At 44.7% G+C, this 26540-nt stretch overlaps 2 protein-coding genes across 6 annotated transcripts in view; both read left to right on the top strand.

Annotated features, from left to right (window-relative positions):
- On the top strand, positions 1-23120 carry LOC118371625 (calsenilin-like). The gene is made up of 6 exons (XM_052479001.1): positions 1-333; positions 3114-3183; positions 3402-3580; positions 3677-3781; positions 3946-4008; positions 20418-23120. Exons 1-6 carry the CDS (start codon positions 22-24, stop codon positions 20463-20465), a joined length of 777 nt encoding a protein of 258 aa, XP_052334961.1. The 5' UTR covers positions 1-21; the 3' UTR covers positions 20466-23120.
- A 667-nt stretch (positions 23121-23787) lies between these two features.
- Positions 23788-26540, top strand: part of LOC118371624 (solute carrier family 23 member 2-like) — a 73073-nt gene continuing 70320 nt past the window's right edge. For 2 of the 5 annotated variants that reach the window (XM_035757160.2, XM_052478998.1), the window contains exon 1: positions 23788-24273. Coding sequence is in view for 1 of the 5 variants with exons in the window: in XM_052478999.1 (XP_052334959.1) it covers positions 23997-24027 (31 nt within the window). In the remaining 4 variants the exon portion in view is untranslated. The remainder of the gene's footprint in view (positions 24274-26540) is intronic. The other 3 variants (XM_035757162.2, XM_035757161.2, XM_052478999.1) reach the window with 2 other exon arrangements.

The following is a 26540-nucleotide window of genomic DNA, read 5'->3' as shown; positions in this document are numbered from 1 at the left end:
TCCTCTCTTACTCTGCTTGCCATGCACTCATCCTCTACCCATCCCTCTCCCTCTATTTCTATGTCTTCCCCTTTCTCTCTCCCTCTTTCCCTCCTCTCTCCCTCTTTCCCTCTCCTCTCTATCCCCTTCTCTCTCTCTCTCTCTCTTTCCCTCTCTCTTTCCCTCTCTCTTTCCCTCACCATCTCTCCCACTTTTCTCTTGTTTACAGACAGTAGTGAGAGTGATTTGGAGCTGTCTACGGTTCGTCACCAGCCAGAAGGCTTGGACCAGCTGCAGGTTCAGACCAAGTTCACCAAGAAGGAGCTCCAGTCTCTATATAGGGGCTTCAAGAACGTACGTAGTGGAACAGAGAGGATGGGTTGGGGATGCTGTGGGACTGGGACTGCAAATCAAATCAAACTTTATTTGTCACATTAGTGTAGACCTTACCGTGAAATACTTACTTACAAGCCCTTAACCAACAGCGCAGTTTAAGAAAATATTTACCAAATCACTAAAGTAAAAAAAAACTATGTAATAGTCCGGTGGCCATTTGATTAGTTGTTCAGCAGTCTTATGGCTTGGGGGTAGAAGCTGTTAAGGAGCCTTTTGGTCCTAGACTTGGTGCTCCGGCACCACTTGCCGTGTGGAAGCAGAGAAAACAGTCTATGACTTGGGTGACTGGAGTCTCTGACAATTTTACGGGCTTTCCTCTGACACTGCCTGTTAATATAGGTCCTGGATGGCAGGAAGCTTGGCCCCAGTGATGTACTGGGCCATACGCACTACCCTCTGTAGCGCCTTACGGTCAGATGCTGAGCAGTTGCCATACCAGGCGGTGATGCAACCAGTCAGGATGCTCTCGATGGTGCAGCTGTAGAACTTTTTGAGGATCTGGGGACCCATGCCAAATCTTTTCAGTCTCCTGAGGGAGAAAAGGTTTCGTTGCGCCCTTTTCACAACTGTCTTTTTGTGTTTGGACCATGATAGTTTGTTGGTGATGTGGACAACTCTCGTCCCGCTCCACTACAGCCCCGTTGATGTTAATGGGGGCCTGTTCGGCCCACCTTTTCCTGTAGTCCACGATCAGCTCCTTTGTCTTGCTCACATTGAGGGAGAGGTTGATGTCCTGACACCACACTGCCAGTTCTCTGACCTCCTCCCGATAGGCTGTGTGTTGTTGCCTACCCTTACCCCCTTCGAGGTGGCCCGTCAGGAAGTCCAGGATCCAGGTGCAGAGGGAGGAGTTTAGTCCCAGGGTCCTTAGCTTAGTGATGAGCTCTTAGTGATGAGCTTTTTGGGCACTATGGTGTTGAACACTGATCTGAAGTCAATGAACAGCATTCTCACATAGGTGTTCCTTTTGTCCAAGTGGGAAAGGGCAGTGTGGAGTGCGATTGAGATTGTGGATCTGTTGGGGTGGTATGTTAATCGGAGTGGGTCTAGAGTATCCGGGAGTATGCTGTTGATGTGAGCCATGACCAGCCTTTCAAAGCACTTCATGGCTACCGACATTAGTGCTACGGGGCTGTAATCATTTAGGCAGGTTACCATCACTTCCTTGAGCACAATGACTATGGTGGTCTGTTTGAAACATGTAGGTATTACAGACTCAGTCAGGGAGAGGTTGAAAATGTAAGTGAAGACACTTACCAGTTGGTCCCTGCATGCTTTGAGTACACATCCTAGTAATCCATCTGGCCCGGCAGCTTTGTGAATGTTGACCTGTTTAAAGGCCTTGCTCACATCGGTTTAGAACACAGTCATCCAGAACAGCTGGTGCTCTCGTGCATGCTTCAGTGTTGCTTGCCTCGTAGCAAGCGTAAAAGGCATTTATAGCTCGTTTGGTAGGCTCCCGTTACTGCGCAGCTCGTGTCTGGGTTTCTCTTTGTAGTACGTAATAGTTTTCAAGCCCTGCCACATCCGACGAGCGTCAGAGGCGGTGTAGTAGGATTCAATCTTAATCCTGTATTGACTCTTTGCTTGTTTGATCGTTCATCTGAGGGCATAGCGGGATTTCTTATAAGCGTCCAGATTAGTGTCCCGCTCCTTGAAAGCATAATCTCTGGTCTTTAGCTCGATGCAGATGTTGCCTGTAATCCATGGCTTCTGGTTGGGGTATGTGCATACGGTCACTGTGGGGCCTGCACTGTGGGGCCTGCATTAAAGTCCCTGGCCACTAGGAGCACTAGTGCTTCTTGTTTGCTTATGGCCTTATAGAGTTGGTTGAGTGCGGTCTTAGTGCCAGCATCGGTCTGTGGTGGTAAATAGACGGCTACAAATAATATAGATGGGAACTCTCTTAGTGTGGTCTACAGCTTATCATAAGGTACTCTACCTCACACGAGCGATACCTCGAGACTTCTTTAATATTAGACATTGTACACCAGCTGTTATTGACAAAAAGACACACACCCCCACCTCTAGTCTTACCAGACGTAGCATCTCTGTTCTGCCGGTGCATGGAAAATCCTGCCAGCTATATTATCCGTGTCGTTGTTCAGCCACGACTCGGTGAAACATAAGATGTTACAGTTCTTAATGCCCTGTTGGTAGGATAATCGTAATTGTAGGTCATCAATTTTATTTTCCAATGATTGTATGTTAGCAAGTAGAACTGAAGGCAGTGTGAGTTTACTCGCTCGCCACGGATTCTCAGACGGCAGCCCAATCTGCGTCCTCTTTTCCTCCATCTTTTTTAACACAAATGACGGGGATTTGGGCCTGTTCCCGGGAGAGCAGTATATCCTTCTCGTCGGACTCGTTAGAGGAAAAAGCTTTTTCCAGTTTGTGGTGAGTAATCGCTGTTCTGATGTCCAGAAGCTTTTCGATCATAAGAGACAGTGCAGCAACATTATGTGCAAAATAAGTAAAAAAATAAGTTACAAACAATGCAAAAAAAAAAAAAAAAAAAAAATAGCACATTTGGTTAGGAACATGTAAAACGTCAGTCATCCTCTTCGGCGCCATCTTAGAGGTTGAGCTTGGATCTCTATTTCTGGGCAGTTTGGAGTTTTACATGAGAATGATGAGTAAATGTGATCGAGTAGATTTGAGTATAAGTACTTTAATAATAATAGACACATGGCTTTTCCCTGTACACCCCACCCTCTCTCCCCCTCTCTCTCTGGTAGGAGTGTCCCAGTGGTTTGGTTGATGAAGAGACGTTCAAGACCATCTATTCTCAGTTCTTTCCCCAAGGAGGTGAGAGGAGAGTGCTACTTTATCTCCATTGACTCTCTGTTTCCATGTGCCTGGGATATGATAATAGTACACAGACTCTGGCAGATTTATATGAAGAATGCCAGGAAAAGCTTATGGTTGCTGATTATTTGAATGTCTTCCTACCACTAACACTCTCCCCTTCCCTCTCCCTCATCTCCTCTCCCCTCTCTCATTCCCTCCCTCCTTCTATCCTACAGACGCCACCACCTATGCACATTTCCTGTTCAATGCGTTTGATATGGACAGAAATGGCTCTATTCGTTTTGAGGACTTTGTGATCGGCCTGTCTGTTCTTCTGAGAGGGACAGTCACAGAGAAACTCAACTGGGCCTTCAACCTGTATGACATCAACAAGGATGGATACATCACTAAAGAGGTACTTGTGATTGGCTACTATAGAAACATTGCATATCTAAATGATTGGCTAGTTTTAGATACATCACGGTAAACTGACTCTCACTCTCTTTCTCAGGAGATGCTGGCTATTATGAAGTCCATCTATGATATGATGGGCAGGTACACCTACCCCAGTGTACGGGACGAGGCACCCTCTGAACATGTGGATAAGTTCTTCCAGGTGCACACAGCGCTGTGCGCACAAACACACACACACACGCAAACACTGTTCATACACACACCAAAAAAAGTTTTGATACCCACTAAACTTGCTCTCTTCCTCTCTCCTTACTTCCTTCCTTTCTGTCTCTCCCTTACCCCTCCCTCCCTTTCTTCTTTCTTTAGAAAATGGACAGAAACCGAGATGGAGTGGTGACCATTGACGAGTTCATTGAGACCTGTCAGAAGGTACTACAGTTACAAAATATTTCAGCACATCTGTACGCTAGCTCAATTTTGAAATAAATAATAAAATACATAGATGTTGTTAACACTTTACTTGTAGTGTCTATAACTAAGGCATTCATAACACATTTGTGAAACCAGTCACCTTTAGGAGTGTTGCAGCATCCTCAGTTACAAACTTTTTCACATTTAACAAATTTATTCAACATTCAAACAACATCATATTTTTGTATCATTGGATTATCACTGGGTAGGCCATCATTGTAAATTATTTGTTCTTAACTGACTTGACTAGTTAAATAAAGGTTAAATAAATAAAAACAATTAATTATACAATTATTTAACAGTGGAAATGTGTATTTATACTGCCACAGTACCCAACCCTCTGACACACCAGTCACGTAACAGACTGGGAGCAGGATTAGGAGTTAGTGACTGTGTGCATTGAGTGTTTTGTATCCTCTCTCGTGATCTTTCAGGATGACACCTTGAAATTATCAATATTATTGTCACGACTCCGACCGAAGGACACTCCCCTTCCCGTTCGGGTGGCGCTCGGCGCTCGTCGTCGCCGGCCTACTAGCTGCCACTGATTATTTCCTCCCCCTCCTTATGTGTTTATTGAATGCACCTGTTTTGAGTTAGGTAGTTAGTAGTAGCTTTATTAGTCAGCCGGCCCGCCTGGTTCCTTGTGCGGGATTAATTATTGTGACCGTCTGTTTTGTGTACACGTCTATGGGTTTTGTGTTTTCCCATTTTGTGGGTTTTCCCTGGACAGTTTAAGTCCCCCTGTTTGGGGCATTTGTTTGTTCTTTACGCCCTGTGTTTTCGTGAGGGTTGGCTTATGTTCGCCGTTTCTCTGTACATTAAAATAGCACTCACCTGAACTCTCTGCTTCCTGCGCCTGACTGCGCCCCACTACACTCAGATCGTTACAATTATCTTATTGAATTATGCATTTTCTGTTAGTGGGGTGACTACGCATAATAATGGTTGAGTTTGTGAAATATATTTTATATTTGAGATTTTTCAAAGTAGCCACCATTTGCCTTGATGACAGCTTTGCACACTCTTGGCATTCTCTCAACCAGCTTCATGAGGTAGTCACCTGGAATGCATTAAACAGGTGTGCCTTGTAAAAGTTAATTTGTGGGATTTATTTTCTTCTTAAATCGTTTGAGCCAATCAGTTGTGTTGTGACAAGGTAGGGGTGGTATACAGAAGATAACCCTATTTGGTAAAAGACCATGGCCATATTATGGCAAGACCAGCTCAAATAAGCAAAGAGAAACAACAGTCCATCATTAAGGGGGTTAAGGGGGGGATGCCTTCAACTGAAATGTGTCTTCCACATTTAACCCAACCCCTCTGAATCAGAGAGATGCGGGGGGCTGCCATAATCGACATTCACATCTTCGGCACCCGGGGAACAGCATTGCTCAGGGCAAAATGACCAATGTTTTTGTTTTACCTTGTCAGTTTAGGGATTCAATCCAGCAACCTTTCAGTTACTGGCCAATGCTCTAACCACTAGGCTACCTGCCACCCCCTGTTGGTGGGTTCTACAATCCTGCTGAGTTTCATTAAATTTGACAAAGCGGAAATGGCCATTATAGCCCTAGGTGGAGTGGCCATTTTGGAACGCAATGACCGTGTTCGATATCTGCCTACTGCTTACTTAAACTACACACGGTGTACTAATCATACTACATATGATTTACAACATACTGTTTCGTAAAAATGTGCTCGGACCGGTGCTAGAACCCCTATTTAAAGCTGGATCAGCATTCTGGGGAACTAGCACAAAGCCACAATGTTCTGTTAGTCTTTAAAGACATTAATGTTCTGAGCGATATGAGGAAACAAAGGTCTATAACAAGGGAGAGGAAGATTCCCACAACAGTATCTATTGAAGTTGGTAAGCCAGTGTAGTGGGCAATCATTTTTGATATGTGTATATTCTAAATATATCACGTGACTCAAAATAATACTAAGCAATTATCCGATTAAAAAGTTTATCTAACATAAAGATAATTAGCAATATGCAAGAGACTATGGTTGAGTTACAGTAATAGGCAATGAAGAAATGTCTGAGAATGGATTCTAAATATAAGTGTATTTAATTACTTTGTAAAACTAATGGAATCACATACAAGGCATAAAGCTTAAGTTACAAGGCATTAACAAACATTACAAGGCATTATTCTAAGCATGGTCAGGGAGAAAGAAATCATGGTCAGGGAGAAAGAAATCATAGCCTGAAAGGCCACGCCCCAAAAGTCCATGGGGTGGAGAGAGGAAGGCCCCAAAAATTGTCTAAGACTCCAGTCACCCAAGTCATAGACTGTTCAAAAGGTTCCTTAACAGCTTCTATCCCCAAGACATAAGACTGCTGAACATTGAATCAAATGGCCACCCAGACTATTTACACTGCTGCTACTCGCTGTTTATTATCTATGCATAGTCATTTTACCCCTATCTACATGTACGATTTACCTCAACTAACCTGTACAACCGCACATTGACTCTGTACCGGTACCCCCTGTATACAGCCTCGTTATTGTTATTTTATTGTGTTATTTTTTATTTAGTAAATATATTCATAACTCTTTTTCTTGAACTGCATTGTTGGTTAAGGGCTTGTAAGTAAGAATTTCACGGTAAGGTATACCTGTTGTATTCAGTGTCTGAGTTGTTTGGATTCAAAACCTGAGTTAAGTTAGGCTGCAATCAGATATCAGACCTACATGACGTAACTTCTACTTCTCAGAGGTGTGACAATGGGGTTTGGCAAGACCAACACAGAGAATGTTGAATTCTTAGGACAACACAATCAAATTCTTGCATCTGTTGATAAGAAGAGGGGTTGGGCTTCCCTGCACGAGCAGGGTTGGAGCTTGTGATTATGATGCTTAGAGCCACCCTCTTCAGGAACGGAGGAAGCAGGGTGATGGCATGTTGAAGCTGGCAAGCCAGTGGGGTTTGTGGAGCTTGTGATTATGATGCTTAGAGCCACCCTCTTCAGGAATGGAGGAAGCAGGGTGATGGCATGTTGAAGCTGGCAAGCCAGCGGGGTTTGTGGAGCTTGTGATTATGATGCTTAGAGCCACCCTCTTCAGGAACGGAGGAAGCAGGGTGATGGCATGTTGAAGCTGGCAAGCCAGCGGGGTTTGTGGAGCTTGTGATTATGATGCTTAGAGCCACCCTCTTCAGGAACGGAGGAAGCAGGGTGATGGCATGTTGAAGCTGGCAAGCCAGCGGGGTTTGTGGAGCTTGTGATTATGATGCTTAGAGCCACCCTCTTCAGGAACGGAGGAAGCAGGGTGATGGCATGTTGAAGCTGGCAAGCCAGCGGGGTTTGTGGAGCTTGTGATTATGATGCTTAGAGCCACCCTCTTCAGGAATGGAGGAAGCAGGGTGATGGCATGTTGAAGCTGGCAAGCCAGCGGGGTTTGTGGAGCTTGTGATTATGATGCTTAGAGCCACCCTCTTCAGGAATGGAGGAAGCAGGGTGATGGCATGTTGAAGCTGGCAAGCCAGCGGGGTTTGTGGAGCTTGTGATTATGATGCTTAGAGCCACCCTCTTCGGGAACGGAGGAAGCAGGGTGATGGCATGTTGAAGCTGGCAAGCCAGCGGGGTTTATGGAGCTTGTGATTATGATGCTTAGAGCCACCCTCTTCAGGAATGGAGGAAGCAGGGTGATGGCATGTTGAAGCTGGCAAGCCAGCGGGGTTTGTGGAGCTTGTGATTATGATGCTTAGAGCCACCCTCTTCGGGAACGGAGGAAGCAGGGTGATGGCATGTTGAAGCTGGCAAGCCAGCGGGGTTTGTGGAGCTTGTGATTATGATGCTTAGAGCCACCCTCTTCAGGAATGGAGGAAGCAGGGTGATGGCATGTTGAAGCTGGCAAGCCAGCGGGGTTTGTGGAGCTTGTGATTATGATGCTTAGAGCCACCCTCTTCAGGAATGGAGGAAGCAGGGTGATGGCATGTTGAAGCTGGCAAGCCAGCGGGGTTTGTGGAGCTTGTGATTATGAAGCTTAGAGCCACCCTCTTCAGGAATGGAGGAAGCAGGGTGATGGCATGTTGAAGCTGGCAAGCCAGCGGGGTTTGTGGAGCTTGTGATTATGATGCTTAGAGCCACCCTCTTCAGGAACGGAGGAAGCAGGGTGATGGCATGTTGAAGCTGGCAAGCCAGCGGGGTTTGTGGAGCTTGTGATTATGATGCTTAGAGCCACCCTCTTCAGGAACGGAGGAAGCAGGGTGATGGCATGTTGAAGCTGGCAAGCCAGCGGGGTTTGTGGAGCTTGTGATTATGATGCTTAGAGCCACCCTCTTCAGGAATGGAGGAAGCAGGGTGATGGCATGTTGAAGCTGGCAAGCCAGCGGGGTTTGTGGAGCTTGTGATTATGATGCTTAGAGCCACCCTCTTCAGGAATGGAGGAAGCAGGGTGATGGCATGTTGAAGCTGGCAAGCCAGCGGGGTTTGTGGAGCTTGTGATTATGATGCTTAGAGCCACCCTCTTCAGGAATGGAGGAAGCAGGGTGATGGCATGTTGAAGCTGGCAAGCCAGCGGGGTTTGTGGAGCTTGTGATTATGATGCTTAGAGCCACCCTCTTCGGGAACGGAGGAAGCAAGGTGATGGCATGTTGAAGCTGGCAAGCCAGCGGGGTTTGTGGAGCTTGTGATTATGATGCTTAGAGCCACCCTCTTCAGGAATGGAGGAAGCAGGGTGATGGCATGTTGAAGCTGGCAAGCCAGCGGGGTTTGTGGAGCTTGTGATTATAATGCTTAGAGCCACCCTCTTCAGGAATGGAGGAAGCAGGGTGATGGCATGTTGAAGCTGGCAAGCCAGCGGGGTTTGTGGAGCTTGTGTTTAAAGCTAAATTCCTTAACTGGATCACCATTAAAAAAATGTACAATGGAGGAAATTTTCACATGCAGTTACGACTTGATTTACATGATGCATATGTAGTTCTTAAGTAATGAGTCAGTGGCAGAATGAGGGTTCATCAGAGCGGCCAACATGATGGGAAATTCAGTACTCTGATTGGTGTGTGCCCACACCCAAACACGATGCTGCTTTCCAACAGAGAAATGAAGCACAAAAAATATATTCAAGGTGTTAAGGGTTAAAAATAACATGTATTGTTGAGAGATATGAGGAAATAAAGGTTTCTTAAAAAGAGAGAGCAAGATTACTAAAATATATACTAAAACAGCTGTATCTCCTGATTGGTAGATTATATTTATATTCTGATTGCTGTTTTGTAAAGCAGATAAGTAGAGTTTTTGTCTAATTTGCTAGGAATGTGGTCATAATGTCAGTTTGAAAATGTATCTGATGCTATAGAATAACTATCTTCAAAGTAATGACTCCAGACTTTTCTTATAAAATGAAAGCTTATTTTAATAACAATACTTGTTCACGTTACATTTTACAACTTTAAATTTTACAAAACAATAATATAATGTTTCTAGCAAAAGCCAGGCTAATCACTTGTCACTTCTTCATAATTGCAGCATTCTTGTTCTACTTCCACTTTCTGTCACCAAGCATTCTGGTACTTGCAGTCAATAGCGTAATCCAATACTAATCAATGGAACAGAAAGATGTACACTGAACAAAAATATAATCGCAACATGCAACAATTTCAAAGATATTACTGAGTTACAGTTCATATAAGGAAATCAGTCAATTTAAATCAGTTCATTAGGCCTGGTCACAGACACCTTAAAAAAAGGTAGGCGCTTGGATCATAAAACCTGTCAGTATCTGGTGTGACCACTATTTTCCTTATGCAGCGCGGCACATCTCCTTCGCATAGAGTTGCTCAGGCTGTTGATTGTGGCCTGTGGAATGTTCTCCCACTCCTCTCCTCTGCGAAGTTGCTGGATATTGGCGGGAACTGGAACACACTGTCCTACACGTTGATCCAGAGCATCCCAAATGTGCTTAATTGGTGACATGTCTGATGAGTATGCAGGCCATGGAAGAACTGGGACATGTTCAGCTTCCAGGAATTGTGTACAGATCCTTGTGACATGGGGCCGTGCATTATCATGCTGAAACATGAGGTGACAGTGGCGGAAGAATGGCACGACAATGGGTCTCAGAATCTCATCACGATATCTCTGTGCATTCAAATTGTCAATCAATAAAATGCATGCCCAAACCATAACCCCACCGCCACCATGGGGCACTTTGTTCACAATGTTGACATCAGCAAACCGCTCGCCCACACGATGCCATCCAAGATGGCGTAGCAGTGCAGACGTGGTTTGTTGTCCTCTCGTTTACTTTTTGTATTTTTCGTCTTTTTTGTATATATTGGTGAAATACTCACTAACAGGGATGTAAACAAATTTGTGCACAAAACTTGAGAGAAATACGCTTATTGTGTGTAAGGAACATTTCTGGGATCTTTTATTTCAGCTCATGAAACATGGGACCAACACTTGCACATACAGTGTCTTGCAAAAGTATTCATTCCCCTTGGTGTTTTTCCTATTTTGTTGTATTACAACCTGTAATTTAAATGGATTTTTGGGGGGATTTCATGTAATGGAAATTCACCAAATATTCCAAATTGGTGAAGTGAAATGAAAAAAATAACTTGTTTCAAAATATTCAAAAAAACATTTGGGGGGGAAAGTGTTGCGTGCATATGTATTCACCCCCTTTGCTATGAAGACCCTAAATAAGATCTGGTGCAACCAATTACCTTCAGAAGTCACATAATTAGTTAAATAATGTCCACCTGTGTGCAATCTGTGTGTCGCATGATTGTGTCACATGATCTCGGGTATACCTATTCTGAAAGGCCCCAGGTTCTGCAACACCACTAAGCAAGGGGCACCACCAAGGAAGCGGCACCATGAAGACCAATGAGCTCTCCAAACAGGTCAGGGACAAAGTTGTGGAGAAGTACAGATCCGAAACTTTGAACTTCCCACGGAGCATCATTAAATCCATTATTAAAAAATGTAAAGAGTATGGCACCACAACAAACCTGCCAAGAGAGGGCCGCCCACCAAAACAAGGAGGGCATTAGTCAGACAGGCAACAAAGAGACCAAAGATAACCCTGAAGGAGCTGCAAAGCTCCACAGCGGAGATTGGAGTATCTGTACATCGGACCACTTTAAGCCATACACTCCACAGAGCTGGGCTTTATGGAAGAGTGGCCAGAAAAAGAGAAAAAAAAAGAAAACCCATTTGGTGTTCACCAAAAGGCATGTGGGAGATTCCACAAACATATGGAAGAAGGTACGCTGGTCTCAGATGAGACTGAAATTGAGCTTTTTGTCAATCAAGGAAAACGCTATGTCTGGCGCAAACCCAACACCTCTCATCACCCCGAGAACATATCCCCACAGTGAAGCATGCATGGTATGTTTTTCATCGGCAGGGACTGGGAAACTGATCAGAATTGAATGAATGGTGGATTGTACTAAATACAGGGAAATTCTTGAGAGAAACCTGTTTCAGTCTTCCAGAGATTTGAGACTGGGACGGAGGTTCACCATGACCCTAAGCATACTGCTAAAGCAGCACGAGTGGTTTAAGGGGAAACATTTAAATGTCTTGGAATGGCCTAGTCAAAGCCAAGATCTCAATCCAATTAAGAATCTGTGGTATGACTTAAAGATTGCTGTACACCAGTGGAACCCATCCAACTTGAAGAAGCTGGAGCAGTTTTGCCTTGAAGAATGGGCAAAAATCCCAGTGGCTAGATGTGCCAAGCTTATAGAGACATACTCCAAGAGACTTGCAGCTGTAATTGCTGCAAAAAAAGTGGCTCTACAAAGTATTGACTTTGGGGGGGTGAATAGTTATGCACACTCAAGTTTTCCATTTTTTGGTCTTATTTCTTGTTTGTTTCACAATAAAAAAGATGTTGCATCTTCAAAGTGGTAGGCATGTTGTGTAAATCAAATTATACAAACCCCCCAAAAATCTATTTTAATTCCAGGTTGAAAGGCAACGAAATAGTACAAATGCCAAGGGATTGAATACTTTCGCAAGCCACTGAGGTTCTCATTCTCCATCACTTCAAATGTAATACAATTACTCTTGTACATATGTAAATAACTGTAAATAATATCTTTAGACACATCTTAATGAATTAACTGTAAACATGAACTATGTAACCCATGAAAGTTACAACAGATCTGGTTACTAAAACAGCTGTATCATTTGATTTGTAGAAGATATTTCTGTTCCAATTTCAGATTTGAATGGAAGATAAGCAAAGTAGCTGATTTTTGTCAAAAGTTGTTTACTGTGAATAGAATGTTGGAATTCTGTGAGTTTTTCACAATGGGACCTTTAGAATGTTGAAGAAATTCACATTAAAGTGGAAGAGATTTTTGGGGGAAGGACAAAAAGCCTAATAGTTTGTAAGTATTAATGCTATAAAAAAGTTGACTAGTCTACATGTTTTAAATTTCAATGGTGTTTCTAGCTTAAACGGTGTATGAAAAATAGTATTTCAAAGAATAATAACTGTACAATATTTTACCATATTTAAAGTATATTTACAATATTTAATGTGGGACTTTTGCCGTATCAAGTCTCATTAATACAATATTCTACAAACTCCCAGATAAATTTGTTTTGCTTTCTAAATTGACGTGAATTTAAATGGAATTGACCCCAACTCTGTTATTTTCTAAATGTCAGATTGTCTTGACAGGGTGTCACTAGGGTAAGACTGGGACCCTGGAGAACCATGTTAACAAGAGAAAGCAGTAGGGGTGGCACAAGTTTTTCTTGTCATCTCTGTGGAAGGACCACCAGAGGGCAGGCTGGTCCCACGGATAGTAGCCCAGCCTGGCATGTGAGTCAAGGTGATCAGAGGCAATTAAGCACAGCTGACGGTACTAATGACCTATTCTCTTTTCCCTACAAGAGAGAGGAGGGAACCAGCAGAGAGGAGCTGGAGAAAGAAAAGTGTGTTTGCTTCTCCAAAGGAGAGGACATACCTTTCGGAAGGAAGAAGAAGAGGACAAATTACTTATTGGGAATGGCCACCACGGATCCGGACCACCACCCAAAGAGGGTTCTCCACAAATGGATTGTTAAGGTGGTTACACACCCGTCATTTATGTTATAGTTTAAAGATACTCATCTTGTGTTCCTTGTTCTTGTAAAGAAGAAGATTTGTGTTTTCCTTGGTTGATCATCCTTGATTGTGTTGGAGTTTTGAGAAGAAAAAAATACCTCAATTAAGAAAACCTGCTCCTGACTCTTTTATTCCACCTTTCCGCAACCTCAAAGTACTTGGTCCGTTGGTGGAGAATGCAGGCATTATGTGGACGAGTGACACAAGGATAAGGGAGGAAAACGAAAATCTACCTGTAGACACAGAGGAACCATTCACGAAGGATGGATAACGCTCTACTACAACAGTTGATCACAGCACTGGAGACAACCATAGAACTCATGCAACAACAGCTGAGCCGGCGAGAAGAACCGAGAGTTAAGCCGAGTGAAGCCGCTATCTTACCTCGTCTCTCAAAGGATGATATTGAGGCTTTCATCATGACGTTCGAATGGACCTTGGAAGAGTGGACCCCCACAGAATGGGTGAGTGCGTTAGCACCTCTTTTGACCCAGATAGCCTAGGAAACCTACTATGACCTGGACCCCCGCGAAGCTGCCGACTATGTGCGACTAAAAACCGAGATTCTGTCCCGATACCAGCTGACCACCCGAGATAGAGCCGAAAAGTTCCATCAATGGACCTATATGGCCGACCAACCCATCCGTGCCCAGATATTCGCACTCCTACGCCTAACGAAACAATGGCTGGAGCCCGGGAAAGGAGTAGGACATGTCGTAGAGACGCTCATAGTGGACAAGATTTTGAGGGAATTACCCAGGGACTTAGAAAGGGTCGTGGGGCAAGCAAACCCATAGCCGAGGCTGTGGAAACGTACCGATCTACATGGGAGTTGTGAAAAGGAGGACCGGAAGAACTCTGCCAAGCCTGTTTGACACCGGCACGTCCGCCATCGAAACGACCAAATCCGGTCTGGACGTGGGAGAAGTCATCACCCACACAACAGGGTCGGTGCTATAAATGCCAGTCTCCAGACCATTACGCCCCACAATGTCCCAGAAAGGACAAGTCCATGGCCACTAAGTCATTGCTGCCCGTCCCCACGCATCCCAGTCTGAGATGGGCAGGATCACCTCTGTTGGTTAGCAGAAATATCCCCAGTCCCAGAGATTCCGGTTTGAATAGAAGGACGAGACGTGGTAGCCATTCTCGATTCTGAAAGTATGGTTACGATCGTGGAGGAGCAGATGGTGACCACAGCAACACTGCTACCAGACAAAGTAGCTGTGTCCTGTATCCATGGAGACACCCACTATTACCCCACCATGAGTCTGTCCATTCTCACCCCGAAAGGAAGGTGTACAGTCAGGGTGGGGAAAGTACCCCAGCTGAAGGTGCCATTATTGATTGGGAGAGACTGTCCCCTATATAAGGAGCTTCAGCAGATGACGTTATGCACCGGACAAAGGGGATCAGGTCTCTCTATCACACGCCAACAGCCGGGCTACCGTAGGGGGGCAGGAAAGCAGAGAAAGAAAAAAACCAAGTCCAAGCCCGAGGTGGTAGCCCTACAAGGAAACGTAGCCTCGGCCTCGTCCTCTGGAGCAGAGGAAGAATACAGACCCAACGTCTCCGACAGCTATTCCAGGAAACCTCCGATGAAGACACCTGCGAAGGGTTTTATACGACGGAGGAAGGAAGGAGCAACCAGAGGCTAAGGGCTATATTTGAAGCCCAATCAGAGGAGGGAACATGGAAGAGATTCCCCTCGGACACCACCGACAGGGATGGGGAACAACCACCCCACCCCTCTACCGAGGTCTACCTGCCCCAAGAATTTTAGGGACAGTTCGGCACCTCTCAGCATAGAGACCCAGACCTACGGCATGTCATGAAGAAATGTTGACGGATCAGGTGAGCCCTCTCTTCCCTACTATGCAATCAGGGAGGGTCTCTTGCATTGGGTTGTGCAATGAAGGGGGGGGGGGGAACAGGAATTACTAATGGTGCCTAGACCATACAGGGATACTGTCCTACAGCTATCCCATTCCCACGTCCTAGGAGGACACCTGGCACAGGGCGAAACGATCGACAGAATCATGCAGAGGTTTTATTGGCCCCGTGTCACCCTAGATGTGGCCAGGTATTGTAGGACGTGTGATCAATGTCAGCGTACGGCCACACCTGCGCAGTCCTTTGATTCCTCTCCCCATTATAGAGACCCCCTTCGAACGCATAGCTATGGATCTCGTGGGACCCCTCCCGAAATCCGCCAGAGGATACGAGTACATCCTGGTTGTCGTAGATTACGCTACTAAGTTCCCAGAGGCCATACCCCTTTGCAACATGTCATCAAAGGGAATCGCCAAGAAATTGTTCATGCTGTTCTCCCGGGTGGGCCTTCCCAAGATGATCCGAACTGACCAGGGAACCCCATTCATTTTTTATTTTTTTATTTTACCTTTATTTAACCAGGCAAGTCAGTTAAGAACACATTCTTATTTTCAATGACGGCCTAGGAATAGTGGGTTAACTGCCTGTTCAGGGGCAGAACGACAGATTTGTACCATGTCAGCTCGGGGGTTTGAACTTGCAACCTTCCGGTTACTAGTACAACACTCTAACCACTAGGCTACCCTGCCGCCCCGCCTCATGTCCCGATTGATGAAGGACATGTGTCAGTTATACTAGGTTCAACAGATACGCACAAGCATATTCCACCCGCAGACAGACAGTTTGTGCGAACGCCTGAACAAAACTATTAAAATCATGTTGAGAAGAGTGGTGTCCAGAGATGGGAATAACTGGGACATGCTTCTGCCCCACTTAATGTTTGCTCTGCGAGAAGTACCCCAGGCGTCCACTGGGTTCTCCCCATTCTAATTGCTCTACCGCCGGCCATGTCGAGGGATCATCGACTTAGCCAAGGAGACCTGGGATGCCCAACCATGCCCATTCCGGTCGACGATAGAACATGTTACCCTGATGAGGGACCGCCTGTCGGCAGTCTGACCCATAGTAAATTAACATATGGAGAAGGCGCAACAGACTCAAGGCCGAGCCTACGATAAGTCAGCAACACCCAGGGAGTTCACCATGGGAGAGAAAGTGCTGGTACTCGTGCCCATGGCCGAACACTGCTTGATGGCGCAGTGGGTTGGGCCCTACGAGATAACAGAAAGGGTCTCATCGGTCAATTACCTCATCAAGCAACCTGACAGGAGGAAGAAGGTCCAACTCTATCATATCAACCTGCTGAAGTACCATGGAAGAGAGGAGGGTGTGGCTTTGATGGACATGGAGGACAAGGAAAAATAGGAGGCCCTGCTACAGGTGCGCCATGACCGAACTCTCCTGCCGGAGCAGTCTAGACGGCTAGACAAGCTGATTATGCAATTCGGGCAGGGTATTCTCTCCCTTCCCAGGACAAACAGATGTTCTGGTTCACCATATCCACACTGAACCCGGCAAGAAGGTGCATATCCGGCCTTGCAGGATTCCTGAGGACCGCCAAGTCATCGCTAAGAACGAGGTGAGGGAGATGCTGAGGATGAGGGTGATCGAGCCATCTACGAGTGAGTGGTCCAGTCCCATAATCCTGGTCCCCAAACCTGACGGTAGTATGAGGCTCTGCAACAACTTTAGAGGTGTAAACGCCATCTCTACTTTCGACGCGTATCCCATGCCCTGCGTGGATGAACTCTTGGAGTGTTTGGGGAAGGCCAAGTTCATCACCGCCCTGGATTTGATGAAAGGATATTGGCAAGTGCCAGTGGCTCCAGAGGACCGCCCAAAGACTGCCTTCACCACATGGGAGGTGCAGCAACTTTCCAACACCTCATGGACGATGTGGTCATTCACAGCGAGGACTGGGATAGCCACCTCCTGTGTCTGCGGGCGGTGCTCGTGAGCCTGGAGGCTACAGGGCTGACGGCAAATCCAAACAAATGCTGCCTGGGTCTGTCCGAAGCGGAATACCTGGGATACACCGTGGGGAACGGAAAAATACCAGGGCAAGACTAGGACAATTCGGGATTGGCCTCGGCCCCAGACAAAGTGGGACGTCCGAGCCTTCTTGGGGAAAATGGGATATTATCGCGGTTTCATCTCTGGATATGCAACCATTGCCACCCCTCTCACAAGCCAAGAAAAACCTGCCAAACCGTGTACCATGGGAGGACACGACGGAAGACGCCTTCCAGTTGCTAAAAGATAGCCTGTCCTCTGATCACGTCCTGCAGGCTCCTGGTTTCTTCCATGAGTCCATTGTGCAGGTAGACGCCTCAGATACGGGGCTCAGGCCGTCCTCGCTCAGGGTGAAGGCAAAGCAGAGAGGCCTATTCTCTTCATAAGTAGGAAGCTCATTGATCGGGACCAGAGATATGCTACCGTAGAGAAAGAGGCCCTAGCCATGAAGTGGGCCCTCGCTTATCTCCGGTACTACCTCGTTACTGACAATCCTCCCCTCACGTGGATGGCCGGTAAGACAAAAAAATAACAACAGAATAGTCAGATGGGTTCTTGCTTTACCATTATCTTTCCATGTTATCCACAGGGCCGGATCGAGGAACGGGAATGCGGACGCGCTGTCCCAACGCGACCAAGACGGCGCGTCTGGCGCCCGGCCCTCCAGTCCGGTCCTGAGGGGGGAGGTATGTGGAAGGACCACCAGAAGGCAGGCTTGTCCCACGGATAGTAGCCCAGCCTGGCATGTGAGTCAAGGTGATCAGAGGCAATGAAGCACAGCTGACGGTACTAATGACCTATTCTCTTTCCCCTACAAGAGAGAGGAGGGAACCAGCAGAGAGGAGCTGGAGAAAGAAAAGTGTGTTTGCTTCTCCAAAGGAGAGGACATACCTTTCGGAAGGAAGAAGAAGAGGACACATGACCTCTTGGGAAAGGCCACCACGGATCCGGACCACCACCCAAAGAAGGTTGTCCACGAACAGATCGTTAAGGCGGTGACACACCTGTGATTTATGTTGTAGTGTAAAGATACTCAACTTGTGTTCCTTGTTCTTGTAAAGATGATTTGTGTTTTCTTTGGTTGATCATCTGATTGTGTTGGAGTGTTTGAGAAGAAAAAAATACCTCAATAGAGAACTTCGTTCAATTAAGAAAACCTGCTCCTGACTCTTTTACTCCACCTTTCCGCTTTAGAGCAACCTCAAAGTACAATATTTGCAGCACACACTAAGTGGATTGCACCTATGTTGTTATCTAGCTCACATGTTTCAGCTAGTACAGTACCAATGTCTTCATCATAATCAGTAGAGGTAAGAAAATATATGGCTAAACACTGGTCGTCTTTCACTGTGAATAAATGAACACTCCTTTTATTTCCAATGCATTCTTCTGCAATAGGTGGGTAAATGCTTGTAAAAAATAAAATAGGTGTTGTAAACTGTGTTTGTGGGTTTACCCTCTACTACACCACTGATTAGAACATCCCCTCCCTTATTTTTTTTATCAATCCTTGAAGGAGCAGCTTAGCATGAATCTTGATTCAAGAGTTAACAACACACAGCTGACAGGAACAACTCCTGGGTCACATATACTGGAAGCAATGACTTGACCCAGGAGTCGTCACTGTCAGTCGTGTGTTATTTACTCCTGTTGGTAATGCCAAGCTACTCTTTCCTGGATGTGTTTATTTTATTAAACCTTTAATTTGTAAGATGAGTGCCCTGTCGTTCTCAACTAACATCAAGGCGGTGGCCCGTTCCTGTAGGTTCATGCTCTACAACATCCGCAGAGTACGACCCTGCCTCACACAGGAAGCGGCGCAGGTCCTAATCCAGGCACTTGTCATCTCCCTTCTGGATTACTGCAACTCGCTGTTGGCTGGGCTCCCTGCCTGTGCCATTAAACCCCTACAACTCATCCAGAACGCCGCAGCCCGTCTGGTGTTCAACCTTCCCAAGTTCTCTCACGTCACCCCGCTCCTCCGCTCTCTCCACTGGCTTCCAGTTGAAGCTCGCATCCGCTACAAGACCATGGTGCTTGCCTACGGAGCTGTGAGGGGAACGGCACCTCAGTACCTCCAGGCTCTGATCAGGCCCTACACCCAAACAAGGGCACTGCGTTCATCCACCTCTGGCATGCTCGCCTCCCTACCACTGAGGAAGTACAGTTCCCGCTCAGCCCAGTCAAAACTGTTCGCTGCTCTGGCTCCCCAATGGTGGAACACACTCCCTCACGACGCCAGGACAGCGGAGTCAATCACCACCTTCCGGAGACACCTGAAACCCCACCTCTTTAAGGAATACCTAGGATAGGATAAGTAATCCTTCTCACCCCCCTAAAAGATTTAGATGCACTATTGTAAAGTGGCTGTTCCACTGGATGTCATAAAGTGAATGCACCAATTTGTAAGTCGCTCTGGATAAGAGCGTCTGCTAAATGACGTAAATGTAAATGACCCCCAGGGGCAATATCTGTGATGTCACGATATCTAAATATTTTCAGGACACGTAAATCTCTCTCTGCAAAATTATGTGCTTTTATCACAAAATGAACAATCATTCTGGAAATTTCAGCTTAGCCACCCTATTATATGTGATGATATCCAAGGGATGCACCCAGGGGGGCTGTAGGTAGCCCAGCAGCTAAGGAGTTGGACCTGTAGGCGAAAGGTCACCAGTTGGAGAATTGTTTTATTTTTTATTGTCACATACACCGGGAGCTGGAATAAGGGGGGAACTGATCTGGTAACTGTTCAGTTCCTGACAAGTCCCTTCCGTTGGGCCCTTGAGCAACATGTGCTCCATCCAGGGGTGCTGCACTACGTGTGTTTGTGCTAACTGGGAGAGTTGTGTTGTAAGCGCAGAAGACACATTTCTGTTGTTCTCTGTAACATGGACAATAAAGTTGTATTATATGGCTCCTGGTCTGGAGCCAGTGCCATGTTAGGCCTACAGTGTGTTCTCTATCAAGATAAGCCCAAAACATGTGCTCTTAGGTTAACACTTAGGGGGTTGGGTACTGTGGTTGTAAACATACACATTTGTGTTGTACAATGGATAAATAAGAAATATTTCAGTGTTACTGATAACTTTTAGTTATGTAATGAAAAGGAACTTTAATTTTGAAAATTCCTTATGAATGATATTGAATAATGTGTTATGAAGGTTATGAATCATACTGCAATACTCATGAAGGTGTTATGATTGGTTTCATAAAGGTGTTGTGAATGTCTTATGAATAACTCCTCCAAGTAAAGTGTGATGTAGATGTCAGTGGGGGATTTGCTGAATGTTTTACTTTGACTAATAATCCAAGTGAACAAAAAAAACAGCCTCATGACTTTCGCTCAATGTTCTATCCTGTATGTTTCTGTTTCAGGATGAGAACATAATGAACTCCATGCAGCTTTTTGAGAACGTGCTCTAGACCCCAGCAGAACGTTCTACGCTATTCCCCCAACATCCGATCCTGTACTTCTGTCTATACACAATTTCTGTCCAATCCCAAGACACACACACACACAAACTACATCTAGTGCAGTATGTATAGGATTAGCTAATCCACAGATATGTCCATGTGTAGAAACTAGTTTCTTTACTGCTGCACTAGTCTCAAACTGCCACTGCTTCTGGACTAAAGAGAACACTAGAGAAAGAGAAGAGAGCTAGTGGGACCTCTGCTACTTTAAAGATTCTCAGCGTCCCAGAAAAAAAGGAAAAAGGACCAAACTGCTCAACACTGCTGATCCTATGAGCTTCTAGTACTCTGCCTCCTCGTTGGACCCAAAAGACAAATGACCAATCAAATGATGGAGAGTGTGAGAGTGGAAATAGAGGAGAAAAACCAATCACGATGTTGCTGGCCTCCAGATAAGGATGCTGTAGCTATAACACACAGTATCTTGGCACTTATACATTCTGTACACACACATACTATCTGTCTGCACATAAACATACTACACACACATACACACACACACACAATCTCCCCACACTCACAAATGCTGTACAAAACACACACACACACACACACACCCTTCCCACCCAGCAGAGGCTTGCCAGGAAAGGATATATGTGGACACACTGACACACTTCTCTGAAGAGTGTTTGAGAGAGTTGATGTAGCCTACAGAAAGCTGGACTGATCCTGAGCAGGGGCACCGGCACCAAACACCACAGGGACACTAAAAAGAAAAGAACTGAAGCATGTTTGTCAGATGTGATGTGTGATTTGCTTGCACTAAGAATTGTTCATATTGTACAATATGCACCAGAAGAGAATGCATTGATTGTAAATGTAGATAGTCACTGTAGACCACTAAAGAAAAACTCAGTGTGTATGTAGATATGTATAGACAGTAATATATAATAATAGCATCCTAAAGCCAGGTGTCAAGCTCTCACCTGTACTCCACTATGGGTTACAGGTGTTAAAGTTAAGGCCGGACCAAATCTGTGTGGATGTTTTCTTACCACTTACAAAACACTAATTAATATAATTGTAGCCTAACATGTTTAATATAAGAATTATTGGATCATTTGATCCTACAGGTATCTTGATTAATTTCAAGTCAATTCTGGAGTGTAAAGGTACCCCTACGGTCGGTGGGTTCTATACCTACTGGTTGCGTCTGGTCATAGTTCTAAGTGACACAGGGAGGTTCGCTGGTTCTGCTCTGTCACCAACGGACCTGCGAGTCAGAATAAGCTTTAGATGTACAGTATGTCAGTGCCACCTTATAATATGTGTAATAATAATAAGACGGATATACTAAGATGTATATGTGTTGTAAACTAAAGCCATCCTCAGAGGAATACAGAGTATACAACTAGGGCTTGATCCCTCTTCTTAATCCCTCATCAGAGTTTTTGTTTTGTTAATGACCCAACTGGCACCCTTTCAAAAGTAGTGCACTATAAAGGGAATAGGGTGCCATGGCCCTGGTCAAATGTAGAGCACTATAAAGGGAATAGGGTGCCATTTGGGACCTCTATGATGTCATCATCTGAGGTATGAGCACTGGCCACTAGTGATGACATCACTATACTTACCTATCCTAAACCATGATAAGGTATTTGTTTGTTGTTGTTGTTGTACTACATATATATATACAGTAGTGAATACAGGAACAGTGTTCCTGTGGCATAAAGTATCATTACATTTTCTCATTGAAACCAGGGACAATTCTGAGACCAAAATCCTGATATGGTAATACCACCATTTGTACCTGTAACATGTTGACAGCTCAGACTGCAGAAAACACAGCCCTATACCCAGCCCAACCTCATACCCCAATACTTAAGCCCTAACTATAGCCCCTATCCCAAGGCCCTATACTTTACCCAGTGGACCTGTTCTAGGAAATCACATGTTGTCTCAGAAGTAGAGTGTTGTAACAGAGGTTCTCTGTCTCTCCCATAACAACATAACTCATGTGACCTAGCCTAGAACAGATTAGGTATGTCCGTGTGTGTGTGGCATGAATGAATGAAACAGACTAGAGACCAGACCATGGAACTAAAGCATACACAGACAGCATGGCCTGGCCTAGAGCGCTCTCTCTCTTTCTCACTCACACACACATAAAGTCATGCAGTAAAACTGAAGGAAACTGTGGTTATTGCCCCAGTCCACATTTCAACAGTAGGAGGATTGCACAATATTACAGTGCTTCTGATGTCCATAATATAATCTGGAGACATAGTTTTTTAGCAGGCCTACATTAAAGCAGTATTGTGTTTCTCCCCCCTCCTGGTCTTGTTTTAGGTGACCTATTTGGCCAACCTGGAACCATGTTTAGACGTAACATAGTAAACTTAAATCCGCGACACTCCAGTTACTATGATATGTAACGTTTCGTATGGTATGTATTAATTTGTGGAATTCCATCATCCATTTCATGATATGTTATGATATGCTATTTGGGGCGGCAGGGTAGCCTAGTGGTTAAAGCGTTGGACTAGGTTGCAAGTTCAAATCCCCGAGCTAACAAGGTACAAATCTCTCGTTCTGCCCCTGAACAGGCAGTTAACCCACTGTTCCTGGGCTGTCATTGAAAATAACTATTTGTTTTTAACTGACTTTCCTAGTTAAATAAAGTTTTTTTAATATATATATATATATATATATATATATATATATATATGTTATGAATTGCAATCTGAAATGTATAGGCTACAAATTGCAAGACAGGTCACTCTGGAGTCAATGTTAACAATGTGCAATTTATCCTATTAAACACCAAAAATGTGTTTCAAGTCTCATCTTAGGCAGGTCTCATGCTGAAAAAGAAAGGAAATTCTTGCCTTCTTCACCCACTAATATTTTCTTTTCTTTTGCAAAAAAAACTGTGTAGTTCCAGTAGTTAGCGACACCACTACATGGTAAAAAGATATTAACCTGTCAAAACACTACCAAGATTTTATTTTATTCAACTACCACCAAGCTACAGCAAAATGTAATTAAACTAGGCCTACTAGTTTTAGGCCTAGTTAACATGTAGTTAACTAATCCCAATCACTGCTGTTTGGGCCGCATGTTCATGATTGTGGCGCATGCATCCTGACGCATGGTGATATTGCTATTTGGAATCCTTGGGACGTCCCCAGCGAATTGGTAAATTAAGTAATGTTGCTGCGATATGCCTAGAAGACCACTAGATGGCACTATAGAACGTCGCAAATATACACAGACCAAGGGATAAAGCGGAAGACGCCATTTTTTTTTCATAGCAATGATGAGTTTAGCGAAACGGAGAGTACCGAGAAAGCGAGAGAGAAGGGAGGAGAGAAAGGAAGGGAAGGAGGAGGAGAATGAGTAGACTAGGTTTATAGAATCAGCGTCCCCTATGAACACAACGAATGACAGTCCGGCTTGCATCACAGGTACGAACGCCTCCGATTGGTTGAAGCACAGTTCTGAAGGAGAAGACAGAGGAAGGACTTCAAGGGCCTGAGCATGCGCTATTGTGTCTCCAGTCCGTACATATGTAAGACAAAATCCTTCTGTAGCTATAGACATTGCTGTCTGACATCCACTGTCGTGGTAGACTACAAGAATAGGTATTTTCTACTAAGAACTGGACCTACACACATCTAGAGCTCCTTTCGGTTTCATTTTAAGGTTCTTTTCGGGTTTAGCTTTGGCTGTAGCCTATCCAACCCTAACCTCACCGAAACGGGGACTCTAACCCTGACGGGAATCGAGTCCTGTCTGTTCTCCTTCCCCAGGGCAGGTGAGTCTTTACCCGGGGAACCGGCTGTTTACTGTTCACTAGGTTATTAAACCGTATTTGCATCATTCTCGTGATTAGGTATAAGACGCGTTAGCTAGTGTGGCACATGATTTCCCATACTTGGTCTTGCTCTACACAGCTGGTTCAAATAACCAACTTATTAAGCGTTGATTATTTAAAACGGCTGTGTAGTACTAGGGCAAAACCCAAAATGTGCCCCATGACCGAGTTTGGGAAACCCTGGCGTAGTATACAAAGGGAGACCATCCAAGAATGGACCAATAGCAAACGGGTAAGGATCACGTCTATAGCGATGCATGCGCCTAATCAGACGGCCTCATCATTTAATGATAAGAGATACGCAGTGGAAAAGTAGGACGCCTTGCTTTGTATGTATTAACCTAGACTCTATTTGACCTAGATAGTTTGTCTATGTATTGATATGTTGGCTACTTGTGACATTTATTGTATTGATGTAGTTCTGTTCTTGAGCTGTTAATGTTATATTTTGTGTGGACCCCAGGATGAGTAGCTGCAGCTTTCGCAACAGCTAATGGGGATCCTAATAAAATACCTATGACTCTCTCCCTCTCCTTTATCTTATAACAAGTGTGTGAAGCAGTGAAGGCTCAACTGATTAAAACGCACTGTTTTGCAATGGTACACAGTGGCCTCAACAGCACCCTCTATGGGCAAAGGGGATACCTAGTCAGTTGCACAACTGAATGCATTCAACTGAAATGTGCCTTCCGCATTTAACCCAACACCACTGAATCAGAGAAGTGCAGGGGGGCTACCTCAATCGACGTCCGGGAAGCAGTTGTTGGGGGTTAACTGCCTTGCTCGGGGGCAGAATTGTTCCTCCTTGCCAGCTCCGTGATTTGAATCAGCGCTCTTAACGGCTAGGCTACCTGCTGGAATGGGAGTGGTTCCCATACTGGGAAGGGAAACTTTTTAAGGAACTCAGTCCGGCTTTCAATTTACTCCTGAAAGTTGTAATAGTTGAATGTACAAGGTGCAATTTCGTTAATTGGGTAGTGCATCAGCAGTTTCTCTTGTCATGTCAGTCATTGCAGATCTTAGAGCTATTTGTAACTTGTCAGAAATCTCCAGATCAACAAGCCCATGTCAGCAAAAACAATTTGGCTAGTTTTTTTTCGGCCATTGATTATGTTGTAATGTTTGGCATTCAAATATCACATGAACACAAGATATGGCAACATTTGTAGAATAGCAGGACATTAGCTTTAAAATGGCATAACAAAAAGTATCCATCCCATGCAGTGGTGATTTTAACATGTAAATCTTGGTGGGGCAAACTGAATATATATATATATTTTTTGATGCATGCAAGCAAAGCCACAAAACAATATATTAATTGCACTATAACTGCAACAAACGGTGCCCACAAACTGTTAAGGCCTACAGGCCTACATCATGCGTTCCCAACAGCAGAGCTTTCTTTTCAGCAGGGTGGAGTGAATCCTTACCACTGCTACACCTGGCAATCAGTGGAGCCTTGTCTGGCAGCGAAACAATTCATTCAGCCTCATTTACTGCCTTTAAAAAAAAACATAGCTGATATGGCAGACTTGCTTAAATATATGTGGTTTCTACTGACAATTAATATGTACAAACTATGGCATAAGGGGACGACAAGCGCATAAGAGGCCATCCGTAATTTGGATTAGACTAGTGGTGCACCGATATGAAATTTTTGGCCGATATACAATATTTTCCTTGCCCAAAAAAACTATACCAATAACTGATATTTAAAATTTTAGCTGCCTATTAAGCATTCTAGTTCAGTTAAATAGTTAACACACACATGGACGCAGCAATCTAAGTCACTGCATCTCAGTGCAAGAGATGTCACTACAGTCCCTGGTTCGAATCCAGGCTGTATCACATCTGGCCGTGATTGGGAGTCCCATAGGGCTGCGCACAATTGGTCCGGAGTAGGCAGTCATTGTAAATAAGAATGTGTAATTTACTGACTTGCCTAGTTAAATAAAGGTTACACACACACCACACTGACCAAAAAAGTTATTTTGTCATTTACGTATGTCTCCATTACCAGTAAAACATAGTCAAAACCTATTCCTTTAAAAAAAAAATATTTAACCAGGTAAGCTAGTTGAGAACAAGTTCTCATTTACAACTGCGAATTGGCCAAGATAAAGCAATGCACTGTGACACAAACAACAATACAGAGTTACACATGGTATAAACAAGCGTACAATCAATAGCACAATAGAAAGAGAGAG

Source organism: Oncorhynchus keta, chromosome 25, assembly GCF_023373465.1.
Source record: "Oncorhynchus keta strain PuntledgeMale-10-30-2019 chromosome 25, Oket_V2, whole genome shotgun sequence".
NCBI classification, from domain to species: domain Eukaryota; kingdom Metazoa; phylum Chordata; class Actinopteri; order Salmoniformes; family Salmonidae; genus Oncorhynchus; species Oncorhynchus keta.
This window is presented reverse-complemented; position numbering and strand designations above follow the sequence as displayed.